We start from the raw sequence: 22,171 nt of genomic DNA, 5'->3' as shown, positions 1-22,171 counted from the left end.
CTAAATGTAATTCTAGGTGAAACGTAAAATTGAATTTGAAGTCGTGCGTGCAAAAGATGAGCCTACTACGATATATATACTGTATGCGAAATTTATTAAAGCTGAGTGAAATTTTGGAAGACCCTCCCCTATGAATCCCAGAATTAAATAAGTCCTACCCCGGGAGCTTATCAGAACATTTATGTTATTAATTTTCCTTTGATTGAATGTCATTAACAGTAACCTTGGCAGAGCTGTCATTCATGTCATTGGATATGGCCTTCTAAGTGTCGCAACATCAAAACTGTTGATGGAAGCCCTTGAAAGCCAGAGGTTTAATGTTGTGATATTAGATGAGTCACATTACTTGAAGGAGAGAAAGGCAGTGCGCACAAAGCGAATTCACCAACTCTGCAGGAAAGCTAAGCATGCTATTCTGTTGAGTGGAACACCATCTCTTGCAAGGCCACGAGAGGTTAGTATGAACATGCCTTGGTGCAAGAGGTCCTGAGTTTGATTCTCGGATCTCGCATCCTTGTTTCGACTCCTTTCCTTTCCGTGTAGCTAGTAGCTTTAAATACCCGTAAAACGGAGCACTGATGGAGAGGGGGGAGTAAAATGAGCGCACCGTCGACCTCAGGTTTGTCAGTGATTAAAAGTTACTGTTACGAGTTATCGACGTTAAATAAGGTCTGCTTGCTCTGCTGCTTTACATGCACTGTAGAGGGCTGAAAGCAATAGTAAAATGGTGCAGAGGGGCTGCAGTGCATCACACAAAATGATGTAATTTGATGACACCTCAAATGCCCAAAAAGTAGAATGAGACAATAATTTATTGCAATAACCACTTAAATCTGTTGAACAACATGAAAGAAATACAGCAAATGGAAAGAGAAGCATGGATGGACACAAATGGACAAGATTAAAATGGATTGCATTTGGATATTACCGTAATCTTGAGAAAAGTCAACTGGACTAATCATAGCTTGTTTCAAGGTTTTGGCAAATTGCCTGGATACGGGTTGGTTTTGCTCAGAATCTACTTGTTTGTGATGTAACAATAATATTATTTTATCAGTACAGGAATTCCACATTACCATTTTCGAGTTTTAAACTTGTGATTAACTTAAGATTTCCCCTAAACACCCTAAAATACTGTGCATATGGTAGCCTCTTTAACTGATTTGAGATTTTGTGCTTTGTCATAATTCCCACCATTGTATCATTTCTGTAGCTTTACATCCAACTGGATATTGTCTGTCCAGGCAAGTTTGGTTCCTTCAGCAGTTTTGTTAAACGCTATTGTGATGCCCACTCTGTTTACTATCGTGGAGAGAGGCGTTTTGACACCACGTAAGGAATGATTTAGAATTATCTTAAAGTTTCAATTATAACGGTTAGTAACATGCAGTTTAACAAGACTACAAGTAGTCTGTTTTTGTACCGGAAATCCTTCGTGCAACAGCAAAAAGTTGAAATTGTGCAAATTAGGGGAAGAAACAAAGAGGGAATGGGGCGAGACGGGAAAAAAAAACAAAACTTTCTTTTTCCTATTTTTTGTGCCTGCCTTTCTGGCGGTTCACCACTCACCTTTGTCGCTTCCCTCATTCTCTTATTCCCATCGCACAATAGAAAGAGACAGCTCGCAGTCTACAGTGTAACTGGCTGTACAAGATACTTCTAAAAATAATAGTTTTAATAATTTCTCAATCATTGTTTGATTTACTGGTAATAATACATGTAACTGAATAATTTAGAATTTATATAGCGCTTATAAAAACAATTCTAAGGGCCGGTAAACCTCTAGAGATTACTTGCAGTACTTACTGATACAGTACCTCACTTTCTTGGGCCTTAAAGTGCCCCTGTGACCAAAAAAATCAATTCTTATTTTTCTTTGGATTTCAAATCTACAGGTATGTTAACTAAACACTAAGTGACTAAGTGACTGCGTTTAAAGCCTTGATTTCAAAAAGACACCTGTTTACTTTATTTGTCCAGAATTTTCCTATTTAATGATCTGCCATTACTAACTTTATTAAAGACCTTGAGAGAGCTGGATGGAGGAGAAAATGATGTCAAGGGCTCACCAGTTTAAGAATTTGCAATGTGTTTGTATGCCACAGAATCAATATGCAGCACTGGAGATTTGGGCTTTCAGACTTTTAAATTCACGTTTGCATGTATAATAAGCTGCATTCACAGGCTGAAATTTTAAGCTAGTGAACCTTTGATGTCACTTTTCCCTGGATCCAACCCTCTGAGGTCCAATCGGTCAGTTTTGAACATGAGTAACGGCAGACCATGAAATCCAAAACTTACAAACTCAAAGTAAACAGCCTTATTGACCGAATGCAAAAATGGCCGTCAAGAAATTGTTCTTTTGTCTTTGTGTTAATTAGCCTAACTAGCCTTGTTCACACGCGTAAAATTGAAAAAAATTGAGCTTTAAAACGAGGCTAGTTAGGCTAATTAACACAAAGACAAAAGAATAATTTGTTGGCGGGCATTTTTGCATACGGTCAATAACCTGTACACGTTTTCCTGGTTTATTAAATTTTAATTAAATTTTATTTTTGCATTTGGTCAATAACTTACAGTACAGCACTCAATTACACTGTAAGTGGTGGTATGTCACTGTACATGTACATGTATGTGCACATAATGACAAACTCCCCCATAATGGTGTGTTACACCGCACACCTGTAACACACCAGTATGTTGAAGAACTGTAAGATCATTGTTGGTATGCTGACAAGAACATAAGACACATTCCACTTTGCAGCCATTTACGAAGAGTTCAGAATTTTAACGTCAAAGGAGCCCAAGGACAAAATAATGCCAAGTTAAGGAAGCACTTTTCATCGAGGAATTAAGTCTGACACTTAACAAGGATGGGGGCCTGGACCTGCTTCCTGTTTACTACACTGTAATGTTCAACTGGTTTATGATCAAGTGACCAATAATAAAGTAAAACACTTGACTGACAAAGATGCAATAAAATCAATTATATTGCTGTTTTTAAAAATACACAAATGTAACATGATACACAATAGTTACCAACTCAGAGCATCGTTGTTTAAAAACACTCAGTCTGATGCTGTGAGCGTAAGTAATTCCTGTGTATCACGTTATGCTTCCAGAGCAGGAAAAATTGTTTTAGATAGACTACACTATTGTTGTTGTAAGCAAAGATAAACTGATCTTTCCAGCTCACCTTTGAGGGTGCAAGAAAAAGTCTTTGTTTCCATTCTTGCTAGGAGCAAGGATGGCACAGTCGGTTAGTGCGCGGCCTTGGTGCAAGAGGTCCTAGTTCGATTCCCGGATCTCGCATCCTTGTTTCGACTCCTTTCCTTTCCGTGTAGCTAGTAGCTTTAAATACCCGTAAAACGGAGCACTGATGGAGAGGGGGGAGTAAAATGAGGGTACCGTCGACCTCAGGTTTGTCAGTTGAATTACTGTTACGAGTTATCGACGTTAAATAAGGTCTACTTTACCTTACTTTACTTGCTTAACTTGCCTTTGAATTCACCAACATCCTGGCTATAAGGTTTGATTTAAATAACAACCTTGAAGAACTAAGTTGAACTAACTAACTAATGAACTGATGAACGTTATTTAATGGTCAACTATGCATTTGGTGGTGAAGGTGAGGCACTGATAATTGTACACACTGTAGAAAAATTAAATGAAATCAAATCAGCTCATATCAAATCATATTGGTTTTATGAGGAGAGGTGAAAACCAGAGTACCTGAAAATAAACCTCTCAGAGCAGAGTAGAGAACCAACCAACCAACGAACTGACAGCCCACATATGACGACGAGTCTGAAAATCGAACCCAGGCCACATTGGCGGGAGGCGAGTGCTCTCACCACAATACCAGCCCTGCCCATGAAAGAAAAAAAAACGAAAACAACGACATTAAACAACTACTCTAGGGTAATCTAAATATGATGGTGCTCTTGATTGTAGTGGTGCTTCAAATCTTGAAGAGCTGTATAATCTCCTCAAAAGGCATGTTATGATTCGGCGTCTCAAAAAGGAGGTAGGCACGTCAACAAAAGCTTGAACAGTAGAAGAACTATGGCAAAGTAGCAACATTGTGCATGCACTGTTTTCATCTTAACCATGTTACTATACTATACTGTGAAACAAGGCTGTTGCCTAACAGGAGCCCGGTAGCCTGGGGCTCCCAAAGAATAGCTCTGGGTGCCTTAATTTTTCACAGCAACACCTTTCACTTCATATGTTGGGCCCATGTTGGGCTCCTAAGTTCTCAGCGTTTATCTTTGAGGGCCCCTTTAAAATTTTCTTAGGCAGCAGCCTTGTGAAATGTCTTTTCTAGCTACATGGTAATTCAAAATTGATTCTGGACATGTACCGGTAACCATTGAAAACATTGCAACCTGTACTGTTCACAATACAGTACAATATCTAATTCCCTGTCCATATGAATGCAACTGTTCTAGTTTATTATTTTTGTACTATGAAAGTCAATGTTATCATCGGTGTATCAAAGCATGTAAATTCCTTTTTCATGCGACTTGTTTCCCATTTTTTTGTGATTTTTTTCTTGTTGTTTGTGTGGTTTAACCTTTTTAATCAAAGTTGAAGTGAAAGACACAACGTCTACATGATTGTACAGCTGTAAGGTCAAGAAATAGGCTATTTCCGAGTTCATGTCTGCCTTCTCTTCAAGGCAAGTCTAAGTGCGAAGTTTTTGTCATGAAAATTAGTTTTCATTCATATGTAAAGTAGAACTAATTACCATCACAAAAACTTCGCACTTGGACTCGCTTTGAAGAGAAGGCCTATTGAAAATACTGTAACTACTCCAAAATTATTTATTTTAAATGTAATGCTATTTTGTGGTTCTCATTATTTTTTTCTTGGTTTAACCCATTCACCCATAAACCAGCAGCCTAAACCGGCCATACTTAGTATTTTACTCTGTCTAACGCCAGGCAATTTTACTCGTCAATGTGGAACCCCCTGGAGTCATTGGGTTAAAATTTTTCAAACCAGTTCAATTTTGATTTTTTTTTGTTTAACCCATCGACTCCCAGGGGTTCCCCATTGAGGAGTAAAATCGTTTGGCGTTATAGAGAGAGCAAAATACATGTACCAAGTATGGCTGGTTCAGGCCGGCTCAGGCCGGCTTGGGTCTGGAGGCAAAAGTTGACTGAATATCAAGTATTTATGAGTCAATGAATCAATGAGTAAATGAGTCATGAGTCATGAGTCATGAGTCATGAGTCATGAGTCATGAGTCAATGACTCAATGAGTCAATGAGTTGCTGCAGTTACCCTAACCCATAAAATGAAAGCTAAAATTTCAGAGAGTGCTTAGGCCTGACATTGATTCTCATTAACTCATGACTCATTGACCATTTGACTCATAAATCATGGGACCTCAGGGTTGAATGGGGACATTTTTTCAGCAAGTGATTAACCCATTGACTCCCAGGGGTTCCCCATTGAGGAGTAAAATTGTCTGGCATTAGAAAGAGTAAAATATTAATGGCCGGTTGGCCATTATAAGTTCCTACAGTTGTTACAAGTGCCCCTGTAGTTTTACAATAGCCAAGGAATGCCTTTGTGGACAGTCTTGAACCTTAGTCATCCCAGTTGGCCATGCTCCTTCCATTATTTAAACAGTTTGCTAATTTTACGAGTAGACCTATTGTTTTAAAACATGAGCTTTCCACAGCAGAACACATGTACTGTACATACAGTTGTATGTATGTGTAGATTCAAAATCTGGAATCTGTTTTTGTTCTGGTTGTGGCATGATTACTGTCTGCGAAGACTGAAGGTTGACAAAGTGTAACATTTGTTCCTTCAGGTGTTAACACAGTTACCACCCAAGAGGAGACAAAGAGTAGTTTTTGATATCTCTGAGTCTTCTAGTAAAGACAAGAAGGTGGGTGAATTCACAGTGACTTTTATTATAGATTGTGAAGAATGAGTGAGCGTCACACGCTCGCCAGAATAAGAAAAATCAACTACTCCTAGGAATGTATTCATGAACTGAACGAACTAAAAAAAATGTACTGTACATGTAAAAGAGTAAAAAAGAAAAAATAATATATACCTTTTCTTATACATTTATATGCTGTTTTAGTTTGTTCTCCTTGCTCACAAAGTAACAAGCTTAAAATACCACACATGGTGCAATGGACTTCACCAATAGTGTAGTTCATCTAGATTTACCTACATGTAGAAAACATGCATGATTTTGGCTTCTTTTAAAGGGCAGTAGGCTTACCAGTAGATTATGAGAAGTCCCTCTATTGCCGCTTAGTTAATTGAGCTCTAGGAGAAGACAGGTGAAGGGAAAAATAACCGTGCAAATCCAGATTTCTCACGGCCAATTTTCCTAATGCCTGCAATTGTTCACCTCACACTCAATAATCACCTCGAGAGCAACCAATCTGAATCGCAGAGAATTTTCGATAATCACCTATGTAATATATAATAGTAATTGAACTGAATGGAGTGCAATTTGGTCTGAAATCGTAGTGTAATTTCAAAATTTGGAATCACAAGTATGATTTCAGACCAAAATTGCATGACACTCAGTTCACTTTATTACACCCGTTCACTTTATTATATCCATTAAGAAATCACACAGCAGTTACATGTATATTTAATCACTAAAATGCAGGGATTTTAGTCTGTACCAATATCTTATTGATCCAGTTGGGAACAAAAGATGCAAAATTCGCCACACAATGGTATTTTTTGTCTTTCATTTTCCTGCAATTTTATTGGTTACCTTAAATAAGCCTTGAAATCTGATGGGCTGTTTTGTTTTAGTGTTCCTTTCTCATTGGCTGGAGAAATGGTGCGATTTAGAGCAAAAAATAGTGTGATTTGGGAATAAATCACGCTGCTGAGAGCAAATCAGATTGCAAGGATCACCAGTGATTTCTAAATGGATGTAATAAATACTAACCAGAGTTAATATTGTGACATTGACATTAATACAGTCATGTACTTGTAGATCTTCAGCTAGCCAAGGTTGCTGCCTAGGAAAATTTTCCGGGAGCCCTTGGGGCTTCCAACATCATTAAAAGTTAGTAGCCCAAGTCATTTTTTCAAGAGCCCAGAATTAATTAATTCCAGTTGGGATCAAATTTACAAGAAAGTGAGGATGAATCAAGTAATGCGCCGGTTCAGGTTACTTGTTTAGAAATTTGGTGGCCGGCACTCGCAATTAAGGCGCCCCAGGCGACCGGGCGACCACTAGTCAGCAGCCTTGCTACACGGTACGTGTAGCAATTCAAAACAGGACACATTTTAGTTTTCTCTCTGAGACATATGATAATTATGATCTTTTGTACGTTTGGTGACATTGAATACAATACAACTGAACAAGTGCTTTTAATGGATTTTAGGAACTGCAGCAGGTTATGGAAAAGTTTAAGAAGTGTGCAGCTGTTCTAAGGGGTGATGCTGATGATCCATCAATTCAGTCCCCTATATTTGAAATGAGAAAATTATCAATTTTAGTGTACAAATACACTGGAATTGTCAAGGTTAGGCATTGGGTAACACTGTCTGGTTCTGTCTTGGACATTTTGAACTGTAACTCATTTTTCATGCTCTCATTGGATACAAATGTACATTGTGTAAGTTTTTTTCTTTTGTAAGAGTGCAGACCCACAAGGCTCTTACATTAGGGCATCAATTACTAAACCACAAAACAGCGAAACACTGAAACAGCGAAATGAAGCACCAAAACATGTATGACCCATCCATACATTGAATACTAACCAACAAAGGTTGGGTTTAAAATTAACTATTGTTTTAGGCCTAATTAGACCTAAAACGTTATTTCTTCTAATTCATTGAGATTAATTAAGATTATGATTCAGATTAAGACTGAGATTAGGAGAAGTAACGTTTTAGGCCTAAAACGATATTTAATCTCAAATCAAAGCTTTGTCGGTTAGTACTCAATGTATGGTGGGTTCATACATGGTGCTTTGGTGCTTAGTTTCGCTGTTTCGGTGTTTAGTAATGTCTGTTACATTACATCATTTCTCTTGGCAAAACCTGAACATGAATTTAGTCTTTTGTTGCTGTCGATTTCCTTGGATTTGATCAAAAAAGCAAGAATCAGATGCATCCTATTAGCACAGCATTTTGACAGTTTATGATTTATTAATGGCATTAATGATCAACAAGAGGATATAGGCACATTGATTTGTTGTTTTATTTAATAAGCATTAAGTTATTATTCCAACTGGAAATAATTAGATATTAGAGGACAGGTTTCTAAAAAAAGTCACTGGGTTACTGTGGCTAAAAGTGACGGGAACCTGTGGGGAAGGAATTGGGACAAAAAGGTCATTGAATCGAGTTTCATGCCATTGGACCATCAACGCCGTGCCATTGAATCAAACGTCATTCTATCGGACAATATTGTTCATATGTCATTGGCTTGGACTTCATGCAATTGAATCGTACGTGATTCTATCGGATCATATACTTCATGTCATGTGATCGGACTTCATTTTATTGGATCATACGTAATTCTATTGGATTACATACTTCATTTCATTAGATCGGACTTCATGTCATTGCAACACATCATTCTTTCAAAAAACCACATTGACGTGTTATTGAATCTAAATTCATGTCATTGGATCGTTGACCATTCAATTGAAGTTGACCTAAGCGCGTCATGCCATTGGATCGAACTTCATGTCATTGGATCAGAAACGTCATTCGATCGAGCCAGCGGCCCATGTTTTTTTTTTCGAATTTGACACCAACCGCCAGGATTGTCCGTACTAAGGGGCTTCACGGTACTCCCTCGATCCCCTGGAATTTCTGTGATTTTTACTTCCTGTGCCCCACTACCTCTTTGAAATTCCATATCCAAATATAACAAGACTGAAGTCAGTTATTTTAATCTACTAGGTACTGTAATAAAATTTAGCCGCAGCTATCCATGGTTTTAAAGACGCAAGGCGGCATATTTTTTCACAAGCATTTGTAAACCTTGATTTGGTTACAAGACGTACGCTATGTTATCGTTATTTATGGAGACATTTACTAGGTCAATATCAAAGCTGCCGTGTAATGAAAGATTAAAGCTCGGAGATTTAAGTTTCCACAAAAAAGCTGTAAAATTCTAGACGTACTCTTCATGTCATGTTAAAAATTGAGTTTGAATTAACAACTAAATGAGAAGCGCTTCGCCCCCAAATGGCATCGCAGATAAGTTTTTCTTTATCCAAAAGAAGTTTTCATACGAGAACCTAAGAAAGTACAGAACATTTTAGCACTTTTTGTGCAGTCAACATATCGAATTACTTTATGCACGCACTTTTAGCTGGAAAGTAACGCCGTCACGCAACATGTTTTTCAAGACACCTGTTTGCCAAATATCGCTTAAATTGTTCTTTCAGGAAAAGAATACTTCAATAAAGTCGTACGCTTTGTAGTTTGTAAATGATAGTAAATTCATTTTATGCCTTATTAGTGTTTTTAATTTGTCACTCGTTAAATGTACGTGAAACACAATACCCGATGTGTTCATTTGTACCATAAATATAGACCAAATGAAATCTTCGCTACCGCGTGCTCCAGCGCTCCTTGCTATCCACGGTCATATATGCTTCAAGACAATTTGACAAATGGCACGGAACGACTTTGCTAACTTAAGCAAACTATTAACCACACTTCTTACGGCAAGTTTTGTTGAGCACCATCGCCGCTCTCTCGGGACACGCAGCCGGGAAAAAAAATACCATTTTAATTAAATTTTACATTTTACTTTATAAAAAAATTAAGATTTTTATTGTTTCACTTCCTCTTTCGAACTGTCTGCCACCGAGCACAACGTCTGAAGTTTGTCGCTGGAAGAAAAGAAAACAACAACAACAAACAACCAACTTTGTTTCACTCATGTCCACCTCATGCTCGCTCGTCGGGCAACATGTGATAAGAAAGCCTAGCCCGTCCGATAGTGTTTCACTAGTCCCGGGCGGACAGCCCCTGATTAATCTTTGAATAAGCCGCTGGCCCGATCGAATGACGTTTCTGATGCAATGAATGAAGTTCGATCCAATGGCATGACGCGCTTAGTTCAATTGAATGGTCAACGATCCAATGACATGAATTTAGATTAAATAACACGTCAATGTGGTTTTTTGAAAGAATGATGTGTTGCAATGACATGAAGTCCGATCTAATGAAATGAAGTATGTAATCCAATAGCATTACGTATGATCCAAGAAAATGGAGTCCGATGCAATGACATGAAGTATATGATCCGATAGAATGACGTACGATTCAATTGCATGAAGTCCAATCCAATGACATATGAACAATATTGTCCGATAGAATGACGTTTGATTCAATGGTATGGCGTTAATGGTCCAATGGCCTGAAACTCGATTCAATGACATTTTTGTCCCAATTGCCCCTCCATAGGAACCAGGGGACGATGATTTTCTATCAAAAACGCTCTTTCTGTAGTTTGTATGTTTGTACAGTCTTTTAATTTCCATGTATAACAGGAAAATCCTTCACATACTCATCAAATTTAACCACCTTTGCTTCATTTAGATTGGCCCAGTGCTGAAATACATTGAAGATCTTGCCCAAGGAATGGAGGGGAAGTTTATTGTCTTTTTTCGTCACCGCGTGGTCCGCCAGGCTATAGTTGAGAAATTAGTGAAACTGAAGTTAAAGCACATCTGCATTGCTGGTGATGTGCCTTCAGCCATAAGAGGGGTATGATTGTTGCATTTTTAACCAAAATGTTTATTACTTGTACATGTACATGTAGTTATTAAAATAAAAATAATGCAAAGTGATTGTTTTAGAACATACACCGCACATGTATGGAGTTTCATTTTTGGATTGTGGAATAAGATGATATCAAGATTGGAAGGATCATTGCAGTTAGTTTAACAACATAAGCAGTTGCAAATGATGCCCGAAAAACGAAAGAAAACATGCTTTAATGAACGGGATTCAAATGTGTGACCATGGCACACAGAAAAGGGGTCATAAGAACAAAAAAGGAAACAAAAAGAACTTTATTTAAAAGTCTCACCTTCTAGCACTGGAGCACCAATTGGGGACACTGTAAACTGAAATCAACAAATTAACACAAATCAAATTAAATGTTGGTTTTTGAGGATAGTGGAAAACCCGGAGTTCCCGGAAAAAAACCTCTTGGTGCAGAGTGGAGAACCAACAAACTCAACCCACATATGACACCGAGTCTGGAAATCGAACCCAGGGTCAGTGATTGAGCTATTGCAGATCCTGGGTATGTTTTATTAATGAAAGTGACGTTGAGATGTACTTACAATCATTATTGTGATGATTAGCATGATCTGGATGTCTTAACAGATACATTTAATGTAAAATTGTCTTGATAACTGGGTACTGTTACATGTGCATTGTAAGATAATTTATTTTATTTTGAACGTTTGTTTATTTTGTAGGATTTGGTTCATTCGTTTCAAACGGATCCCCAAGTGCGGATTGCAGCTCTCTCCATTGAAGCTGCCTCTTTTGTGAGAAGCATTCTTGTCCTTCAATAATGACAATAGTAGTAGTAAATAAATAGATCTTTCAATTTTAATTACCTTTGTTTTCATGTATATGTCTCAATGCAAATGATTGTTGAACAGATGAACATGTATCCTAACCTTTGTCTTGGTTCTTAGGGTCTCACCTTGACAGCAGCTCATCATGTGGTATTCGCTGAGTTGCACCATACTCCAGGGGTCATCATTCAGGCTGAGGACAGAGCTCACAGGATTGGACAGACCTTACCGGTTAATGTACACTACTTGATTGCACGAAGCACTGTTGATGAAATTCTGTGGAACATGATTAGACGCAAGGTGCTGTGCAGTGTTGAAATTGCCCCAGGTTGAGAACTTACATGTACTGTACCTGTAGTGGACAAAATAAATTTCTTCTTCCATGACTTGACATCGAGTTTAAAATAAGTATGAATGTGTATAACTCTGTCAAGTGATCATTTTTTCAACGAATACTGAAACAACTTCAACAACTGAGTGATGCTAGCCATAGGCTTAAACACCATGTCTGGAGAGTGCTTAGGCCTTAGTGTATCATTAGTAAATTAAAAGTATGTTAATCAGTAATTGGTAACGGAAGTGTGACTTGTAAAAGAAATTTGTCAACAGTTCTGAGTGTGATTTTCATCTGGTTGGTTAATAATAGAATGAGGAGTCCCGGGACTTTTCAGTTGATACTGTTTGGGACTCTGAAATGTAGATGTCAATCATTCAAATGTGTGTTCAATGTGATTGGCAGATATATGTGACCAGCACCACCCTTGATGGTGTGTGTAATGAGCTAAAAGTTGAGGATGGTGATGAGGATGAAGGCCGCCAGCTGTCTGCATGTGCAGCATGGGTGCAAGAACAGGAGGAGGATGCTGGCGAGCTTGAGGAGTTTGTTATGGCAGAGGTGATTACACTGCAGGATAGAATAGTGTGCATTTGATGATCTTTAACCTTTTCATTCCCAAGATCGAAATATTCATTCTCCTAACTTAAGTACAATAGATTTCTTTGATGGGTAGGCATGAGAATTTGGTGTTTTCAAACGCAAATAATAATTTTCATTCTCAATACCTGTCTGACTGACATTTCATTGAAATTGTGAGGAGAGTTTATGGTTAAACCTTTAGTAGAAACGTCACTTTATTCTAAAACAAACACCTTTAGAGGCTTGTGACAACTTTCGCACAAGAGACGGCTCTAATACCGAACAAAAATACTGCACTGTTAGAAAAAAAAAAAAACAAATTCTCCTCAAACTGTTGAGATGAGGTTCTCCCAACTTAACATGAACAATCTAAACTATGGCGTAAACTGAGTTGATTTTGTAAGCGGAAAAGGCGGCAATGTGTGTAACTTAAACGTTGCCTTACGGCTCCGTCATTATTTTAAAAAATTCTTGCAAGGGAGTTTGTCGCTGAAAAGGGTATTAAAGCCTTGGTGGCCGCCTAATGGAGGTGAAAACAATAAGAGAACTGTTATTGGGACAGCCAAAAGGTGGCCGCGGGCGCCTAATAGAGGTGACTGCTTAATAGAGGTTGGATTTACAATATTATTCTACAATTATTTCGGGACTTTGATTAGTGGCCGCTTAATGGCGGGTGGCCACTTAATGGGGGTTCCCCTGTAGAAAGAACCATATAGATTTATTTGATGGGTAGACCTGAGAATTTGGTGTTTTCAAACGCAAATAATAATCTTCATTCTCAATACCTGTCTGACTGACATTTCATTTAAATTGTAAGGAGAATTTACATACATGTACTGATAACTCCTGGGAGTCAAACGGTTAAAATTCAACCCTTTGAATCTCAGGCAATGATCATTTAGTGGTCATGGTCGTCAATACGATTTTCAACACTTATTGACATAAACTCCAGTATGATGACATTGTGTTAGTTTTCCCACACACAACATAGACTGAGTGCAAATTGGGCTTTTTACACCTCAGGCCGATGTAACAATGTCTCACTCGTATTTGCTTCAGAAGTGGCATTCAGAATCAACAATTGTTAGAAATACAAAATTGTACATGTACCATGTTTTCTATCATCAAATGGGTCCCAGGTAGGAGTTGAAACCAAATCACTCTCATGTTTTTAATGAATTCTCTGACCACTGAACTTCCTAGCCTGCAGAGCAGGCGTTTTTAACCCAGAACCCAAGAAAAAAACAATCAAGTGAGCCTATTTGTATTCTAGCTCTCTTCAACAAAAAACAAGCCTGACGCTTCCCAGAGGGATCTTCGTTCATTTTTTACTCCAACACTGCATACAAGGGCGTCACAATCAAAGTGCACATTGAAGGACGAAGAGAAAAGTAGGAAGATGGATGTGACGTCTCTTGATTTTGTGTCTGTCGTGGACAGTGATGATGACGATGATGGATTAGCACTTACATGTAACAATGAAGAAAATGACAAGGATGCTGTGGTGCCAGGTGAGTTGGTCTGGAATTCACAATGTTAAGATTTGAGTGGAAGGTACTGTACTGAATCTGCGCATAATCTTGCCAACAGTTTCTTTAATGTACGTTCATACACTTTCGTACTTGTCCAGCTATTGTAAATGTAAAAAATTCGTAATTTTTTTGGGCGAGTTCATCCATAACAATATCCTGAGATCCGTCGAGGTTGGAATGGCTGAAATCGGCTGATTCACTCTAGTCTTAAATTAGTAGCCTTGTCTACATTGTCTACGTTGTCTATGGTCAGTATGCCCCCCCCCCCTCCCCCCGCGAATAAGGCCCATTGCCGCTATGAACGCTACTTTAGCAGTAACGAAAGGAAAGCCTAAAAACCCAGGCCTGAATGGTATCCCGACCTTTGCGATACCGGTGCAGTGATCTACCAATCATCACTATTCCGACCAACCAGAACCATCCCGTTTAAGCCTGAATTTTTCAGTAGCGTTCAAAACTGCGATGATCTCAAAACTTGACCTGTTTATATTACAGCCCGTCTTCATTTCCTCTCAGTATCACCAGACGTTACGAAGGAGAGTGTGACCATGGAACAAGCTCTTCCTAATACAGAGGAAACGAAGTATAAGGAACCTGAGCAACCTACGCCAGAGACCATGCAAAGCGATACATACGTTCATAACAGCACCAATGGAACACAGGAGAGGTTCGAGTTGTCTACCATTGATAGTTGTCCGCTTAAGCCTAAAGCAGTAAAGTTCAAGAAGGAGAAAGATGGTAAACTGACTTTTGCGAGAAGCAAATGCTATACTAAATTGAGGGCGAAAGAAAGTCAGTGTAAAGGAAGCCCTTCGGAGACGGCGATGGAAAATGATCCTGATTCAGAGTCACAAACAATGCGAAGTTATTATGATTGTGAATTGACTGGAGTATCAAATGCAGCAGAGGAGGATGTGAGCAATGTAACGAATGGCAATGGCACTGATGGTAAACACCACAAACCTTTTGATCGTGGCTTTCTAGCTTCTTTACGGGTTGCTGATGTTGAGTGTGTTTCTGTTGTTTGTAAGAGAACCTCGAGCATATCAACACAGAGTAATGCTATGATATTAGAGGATGAGGATACATTGGGAACAACTAGTCAACAAGAAAAAGACGATCAATTTGCGGATGGAAATCATAAAGCAGATGAGAAAGTCAACGATGGCAAAGGAAACGATTTCAATGGGCATAATTGTGTTTCAGATTTTGTGACCAAAGAGCAATTTGAACCGCAAGAACTCCAAATACCACCCGAGCATTCTTGCACGGTGCTTGGTGACTGCCCAAGTGACAGCCATGATACTAAGGTGGAAATAAATTCTGTTGGTAATGCAATTGATAAAATGGATGTAGAGGAATCCCATCCAAGTGGGAAAGAAACAAAGAGAGATGCGATGGGCATGAATAGTTTCATTCATGAGGATGGAGAAAGCTTAAGTGTTGGCATGAATATCACAAGAACGTTGTATCCCCGTAACACAACCTGCTCTTGTCTTTCATTCGGATGTAGTGATGCCACTCTCTCCAATTTCACAAACGAAGATCCGGATTTCAGGTGCAATTGTCACAAAGAAACGGTCGGTGAAGACCTCCAGTCATTTGAAGAGTTAGACCCGAGCTCCTTAGTGTCTCCTCGCGTCAAAAAGTGCGCGAACAAAAGTGATGCCGACGAGAGAGGGGACAGTACATGCAGATATGAAGGAATTGATGAGGTTTCATCCGATGATTTTGAAACTAGATGTGTGAGACAATATCAAACTGCGGCAAAAGTTAAGCAAAAACCAGTTAAGAGGAAAAGGCGAAAGGCTAACAAGAGAGTAAACAACACATCCGCAAGCTTCAATGCCGTTTGTCAAAAAAGCAACAAAGATCCTCCAAGCTGGTCTTGTAACAGTTGCACCTTTATTAATGATGGGCAGCTGCTAGAGTGTTCCATTTGCTTTACACCTCGTATCCTTGTAACTGAGGATGACAAGAGCACTTCGGATTCAAATAAAAAGGATAGAATTGACTTGCGTGCAAGAACTCGTGAGTTTGAAAGAGCTGAAACCTTACGGCTGCCTACGGCAAAAATGGACTCTAATCTCAGTGCCCAAAAAGAAATACAGAGAACGTTAACGAGAAATGAGCTGAAATTAGATGAAGACACCTCAAATGTTGACATTGGAGGCACTTTAGATGACTTTCACTTGCCTCCGTGGCGATGTTCGGTTTGCACGTTCTTTAACATCGCTGAGATGATTGAGTGTTCTATTTGTCTCACTCCGAGACGGAGGAGCCAACGTTGCAGGGAAAGTAATCATTCACACGCAGATGATACGAACATAGACAAGTCGAGTAGAAAGCGGCGGCGGAAGAGGGACACATTGGTAAAGGACGCGAACAAGCAAGTTAATTTCATAAGCCAGTCTTCTTTGAAACGTGTTGACGAAGCCAGTGGCGACGAGATGGAAATAATTGATCAGCAAGGAAGAACTGCCGAAGGTCTAATGTCTGAACAAACAACCTCTTCTTGCTTGGAGACTAATGTGAAAAGAGCAGGAAAGATGCAGGATGAGCCAGTCCCTTGTACTGGCGAACTGGAAGGAAGCGACATAGGCCTTCAACGTAGGATAAATGAAAAACACTTAACACCTCAGCAAGAAAGGTCATCGAAATGTGATGTCCACCAAATAAGTGATGTCAAAGGTGTAATACTCGAGCCATCGGGGAGACAACATGATCATTCCGATGTTGGTGTAACAAACAATATACAAAATAACGTGACAGTTCCATTAGGCACTTCTAATGCAATAACATCACAGCCGAGAAAACGACTCAAGTTGGACGATTGTAGGGTTTCCAGTGTCTCTGTTGATAACTCACTTGTTTCTGAAATTTTGGATTCAGATTCAGATATTCAGTTTAAAAACAGTTCATCTGCACTTGCCTCGTCAGTTGGCCCGTCTGCAGTTAATTGGTACTCGACCTCAGACTTGTCCTCTGATGGTAGTGGAGGGACAGGGAAACCAAAAGAGTTTGTTTTTAACACTGCGTGTGAATGGGTTTCTTCTAGAAATAATGTTTCATGTAAATCTCAGAGACCCCAGAAAGAGACTCACAGTGAAGAAGATACATGTAAGTGGATTGATCCTTTTAATCAACTCAGTAACGCCGATTGCAGCAGGACGGTGTTGGAAAAACCGTTGTCACAAGGTCATGTGGTTAACGATCCCTTGCCTGGCTTACCTGGAAAGAAAGAAAGTCACTGCAAAGAGATGGAGCATCTCGAAGAACTAAAAGCTGCGGCAGAGGAAGTCTTTATGTCTGAGTGGGAAGACGATAATGACCATTGGTGGGAAGAGGATAGCAGTTCTGAGCAGAGCTCATATCCTTCCAGCAGTGATGCGGCATCAAGCAGTCATTCAGTTCCTGAAATTAATAAAGGTTTTGTAAAGTGCTCCCAGCTTTACTCAATTAATGAACTAAAGGACAGGCTGCTTTCATCTCCTGAACAATCCAAAAGAGATGCCTCATCTGCAGATCGCCCTGAGGTCGTTGCTGATCACCAAACTGCAGCCCCTGAATATCAAGAGGATGAAGACATTGTTGAACCCGATGAGATTCCTGAACCAATGAAACTGAAGTTTTGTTTGAGTTTGTACACAGAAAGAGTTTTTTTGTACAATGAGGTGAGTGTTCGAAGATCTTAAACACGAAGACTTAGTAAAAGGTTAGTAAAAGGTGTGTGCATACGGGGTGCCTTAGGCACATGTGAATGATTTGTCAATCAACCCTGGACGCATATACAGCTCTGTGATAATTTGTGCCATAAAAAGCCCCCAATGGAAATGTGTGCATAATATGCTTCGAGATGTTACAGTATCTGTCATTCGTTTTTTGAACCTCGCGCGGGGAATATCTTTCAGGGTTTCCGTGTCTTTGTTTCTGTTTGTTGATCGCCATCTTGGATAATCAGTTGCCTTTGAATGACGAATTCGAACAAGAGCGGAGTCTGAAGCAACCGCTTTTATAGTGCGTCATCTTGTTTAAAGTGGCGATTCGGGTTCTTACGATTTTTAATTGCTGGCGTACTTTGATTGGTTTTCGTTTGTCTTCATGGACCGATTCGTTAATTTGTTGCTGTTGTTGTTGCTGTCTTTGATAGTTCAGTGTTTTGACAATACCAGACTGGCTGAACAGAAGAAAAAATATATATTTATCCTTGCGGCCAGTAGATGATTTATATAATAGGTGTAAAAGGAGGGCGTCATTATCATTATCATCTACGTCGTCGAAGTCTTTATCAACTTTATCGTCGTCATCATCATCAGTATCGTCATCACCAAAATCATCACCCTCATCATTGGAGCGGTTTTCAATTGAGTGTCGAAAGTAATTAGATAATTACTTTGGTTCATGATTACTTCACTCAGTGATTGGTTCAAAGTTCGCGCGCCATTTTTTAAACCAATCAGAAGTGAAACCAAAACCAATCGTGGCTCACGCGTGCACATTTTCCCGAGCTGTGTGTCGGCAACGTGTAATTTGTCCCAGTTTTGATAGGTCTATTAGACTGTCTCTGTCCTTTTCGATTGGCCAAAGTAATTACTTTGGTTTTGGTTTTACGACACTCAATTGAAACTCGCTCAATTGTCGTTATTATTATCATCATCATCATCTTCGTTGTCGTCATTATCACCATAATCATCGTCGTCATCATCATCGTCATCATTATCTTCATCATTTCGTTGTCCTCGTCATCATCATTATCGTCATTATCCTCGTCATTATCGTCATCACCAACATCAACGCCACCATCATCGTGGTCATTATCATCAATCTCGTCGCCGGCATTATCCTCATCACCATACAGTCACTGTAGTCGTCGTCATTATCATTATCATCACCATCGACAACCTAATAGGGAAGATACATGTTTGCAAACATTGCTTTTGTTATTCAAATGAGCCAACTGCACGAACAAAAGACTCTTTGTTTCGACAGCCAGTAAGGCTGTGGTTGACACATTAATGACAATAGGTGACATCAACGATATCTTCCCTATAACATTGTTATCATTCAAATCACAGTTGAGAAATCTACCACAGGCGATACTGAAATCTGGTCGGAACATTTTAGTGATGCACTCTCACTTGCCTGGTGGACCACTTTTGAGATTACCACGTTTTGGCTTCTTGTGTGGTCTGTGACTAGATTGGGTTCCAGTATGGCACCATGGAGGTTTGCGTGTACATTTTAACTTTCGCCATGTTTTTATTTAGGACGATCAACCACTTGGGATTAATTTCTGCGTGTCAGATGTTATTAATGCAAACACTGAAGATCTCCCCAGCATTTTACATAATGATTATAACCTGAAACAAGTCAAGAGGTTTCTCAATAGCTGGAAAAGGTAAGACAGCTTTTAAAATTTGTTGTTGGAAATGGTGTCATTCTACATGAATTCATTGATGCAAAGGTTCTAGATCTCTTTCTTGTTCTGGATTGGAATGGAGTAAGAGTGCTATCAACGTTCAAAGGTGGGGTAGACTTGAGGCAGAGAAGATTCTCTACATTGGGCGCCATTTTATGCTCTCTTATGTTTCATTCAAGTGCATTTCTTGGTCGAATGACATAATTTGTGTTTTTGTATTTGTGTTAATGGTCGAACGTGAGTTATCGACTTATTGGACGTTTCAAACCAACCTCTAGAGACACCAATAACAATAAAGAAATGTACAACTTCTGGTGGACGAACAAAAGAAACTAACGAGAGATCTTTTGTCTTGGTCCACCAGCATGGCGACGATGACGTCACGTGAAAATCTCCCATTTGGGAGACTGCAAATCAAATCAAATAGAATCATGTCAAATTAAACCAACATATTGTCATGTTTCCGAGTATCAAGCTGTGGATACTTCAGTTGAATTATCGGATTGTGAGCTTGCAACTGGGAATCCAATGGTTGGTTTAATAGTTTCGTCGGTCAGAAAAACTGCGTTGCTTAATATTAAGCTCAGTTTCTTTGTTTCATCTCATTATAATTCTACGGGAGCAATCTGTGAATTCTCAATTATTCTGCAGGTCGTCCAATTTAGATATAAGGGAGCTTTAGCAACAACGACGGGAACGGCAACGAGAACGTCATCTTAAAACATAAATCGCGCTATTATAATCACTTCGCGTCTATTCCAAGCTTTTAAACATGACAATGCTGTGGCAGTCCCTCAAGAAAGAAACCGATATGAGTCAAGCTCAATTTAGGAGACAAAATTTAAAAAAAAAGATACCCTAGTGCTGACGTTCTCCGTAAAACCTCAAATTTGTGATGTTCTCATTGCTGTCGCCGTTGTCGTTGCTCAAGCTCCACATAGGCGGTAAATCGCGTACTTGTTCTGAACGTTGCATGCGAATGGCCTGGTTTCCTCGCGTTATAGGAACCACCAATTTCTGCATTTCTTTAATGCCATCCCGTGTTATAGCGTCTCTCGGTAACGTAATCGAGACTTTAAGACATGACGCGGTTGTCAACGAGAACCACAAAAAGTTGTCATTCAATGAGGAAAACAATGGCCGTTTTTATACTAGAGACGCATGATTCGTCTGGGACAAACTTGGGCAAACATTTTTTCTGCGTCTCTTAAATTCGTCTAGTACAAAGATGGGCACAAGACGCATTATGCGTCTGCGCGAAGTCACATGATCTACTTTAGTGCGTGTTCGAAGACGCACTAAACTGGATAGTTCGTCCAGACGAATTATGCGTCTTGTTTCCGTCTTTATACTGGACGAATTTAACTGACGCAGAAAAAAATGTTTGCCCAAGTTCGTCCCGGACGAATTATAGTTCGTCCCGTCTTTACACAAGACGGACAACATGAGAGACGCATAATTTGTCTGGACGGATTATGCGTCTCTAGAGTATAAAAACGGCCATTAGAGACATTTAGCTCCGACGTTTTCGGGATATACCGCGGTTTGCGGTTAGTCGTTTGCCGTTATAGGTTAGCTCGATTTTAAACTTTAGCAAGCCGTTCCTGTTATGCACATCGTCGCCGCCATCTTGGATTTTTCATTGCTAGAACTGCTCTCAAATCAAACCGCTCAGTTTCTCCCAAAATTATTCCCAATAGATAGCAAACAGATGTAACAACTGATATGGTCAAACGGGAGGTCTGATTGATCTCTGGCTATAAAACGCTGCCGTAAATCACTTACCGCAAGAACGGTGTCTTGAAGTTGAAACTCGAACCGCAGACTGCAAACGTGACGGCAAGGACAAGATCACGTGATTTCTCGGGGCTCGCGGTACTCGGTTCGCGGTATTGCCCGAAAAGTTCATTGCTAAAGGTCTCTAATGGCTGTGCATCACGTTTACATGAAACGCGAACGGCGAACGTGACCACGTGACCATGATTTTCCCGCCATTTTCTACGTTTGCCGGCTGCCGCTTGCCGTTTCTACGTGAACGTAGGCATTTTCGCGTTTGCCGTAACGTGAAATTTTCTTCTCGTTTTCTTCTACATGTACGTAAGAAGTTGTTTGCGGAAGAAAAGTACCCCAAAACCATTTTCCGGTATGCCAAAGCAGGAATAATTTATACGTTTCATGGTTATAGATAGCTCATAACTGACTCCTTGCCGCAATTTTTTTTATGAACTCGCGTTGAGTCTCCGTTGACCGACAAAACAGCTTGTGGAAATAATTTAAAAACCAACCATTTTAAACCACGTGTCGTAGACCGTTAACTCCGTAAATTACTCCTTGGATACTACACAAGTCCTCACAAGCCCTCGGGATGTTTAAAGAATCGTTTTTGCATTTTATTTTCTTTTAGAATGGGTGAAGGTAAAAAGCGAGTCTTGCGCAAGTCAGCACTGGTATTTGATGATCCTTTGGAGGCTTATGAGTGTGCGCTAAAGGTTAGTCTTATTTATAGGATCATTTATTGATTGCGGTCGACAAAGTACACTATCTGAAAGCCGATTTTGATGGGTATCTCGAGCGCATTGAATGTGCTGTGTAGTATGTGCAAACAACTTTTGCAAAGGCAGCCGTCTCTTCCTCTTCTGCATGCGCAAATCAGTTTAACTCGTTTTCGTGCAAGTTTTGTTCCTCATTTTCATGTCCTGACACGTTGAAGAGTTTAGGCCTCGTTTGAGAGACAGCTGGTTTT

At 39.6% G+C, this 22,171-nt stretch overlaps 1 protein-coding gene across 1 annotated transcript in view; it reads left to right on the top strand.

The window, feature by feature from the left end:
- Positions 1–22,171, top strand: part of LOC138003608 (uncharacterized) — a 47,002-nt gene that overhangs the window by 2,489 nt on the left and 22,342 nt on the right. Inside the window, exons 4-16 of the mRNA XM_068849762.1 lie at positions 220–454; positions 1,214–1,332; positions 3,955–4,027; positions 5,828–5,905; positions 7,383–7,523; positions 10,567–10,734; positions 11,457–11,528; positions 11,682–11,861; positions 12,301–12,456; positions 13,751–13,988; positions 14,505–17,683; positions 19,277–19,407; positions 21,833–21,917. Of these exons, the coding sequence (XP_068705863.1) occupies positions 220–454; positions 1,214–1,332; positions 3,955–4,027; positions 5,828–5,905; positions 7,383–7,523; positions 10,567–10,734; positions 11,457–11,528; positions 11,682–11,861; positions 12,301–12,456; positions 13,751–13,988; positions 14,505–17,683; positions 19,277–19,407; positions 21,833–21,917 (4,855 nt within the window). The remainder of the gene's footprint in view (positions 1–219; positions 455–1,213; positions 1,333–3,954; positions 4,028–5,827; positions 5,906–7,382; positions 7,524–10,566; positions 10,735–11,456; positions 11,529–11,681; positions 11,862–12,300; positions 12,457–13,750; positions 13,989–14,504; positions 17,684–19,276; positions 19,408–21,832; positions 21,918–22,171) is intronic.

The sequence above is a fragment of the Montipora foliosa genome, chromosome 5, assembly GCF_036669935.1.
Source record: "Montipora foliosa isolate CH-2021 chromosome 5, ASM3666993v2, whole genome shotgun sequence".
Lineage (NCBI taxonomy): Eukaryota > Metazoa > Cnidaria > Anthozoa > Scleractinia > Acroporidae > Montipora > Montipora foliosa.
Note: the sequence above shows the minus strand (reverse complement) of the source record. Positions and strands in the feature narration are given on the sequence as shown.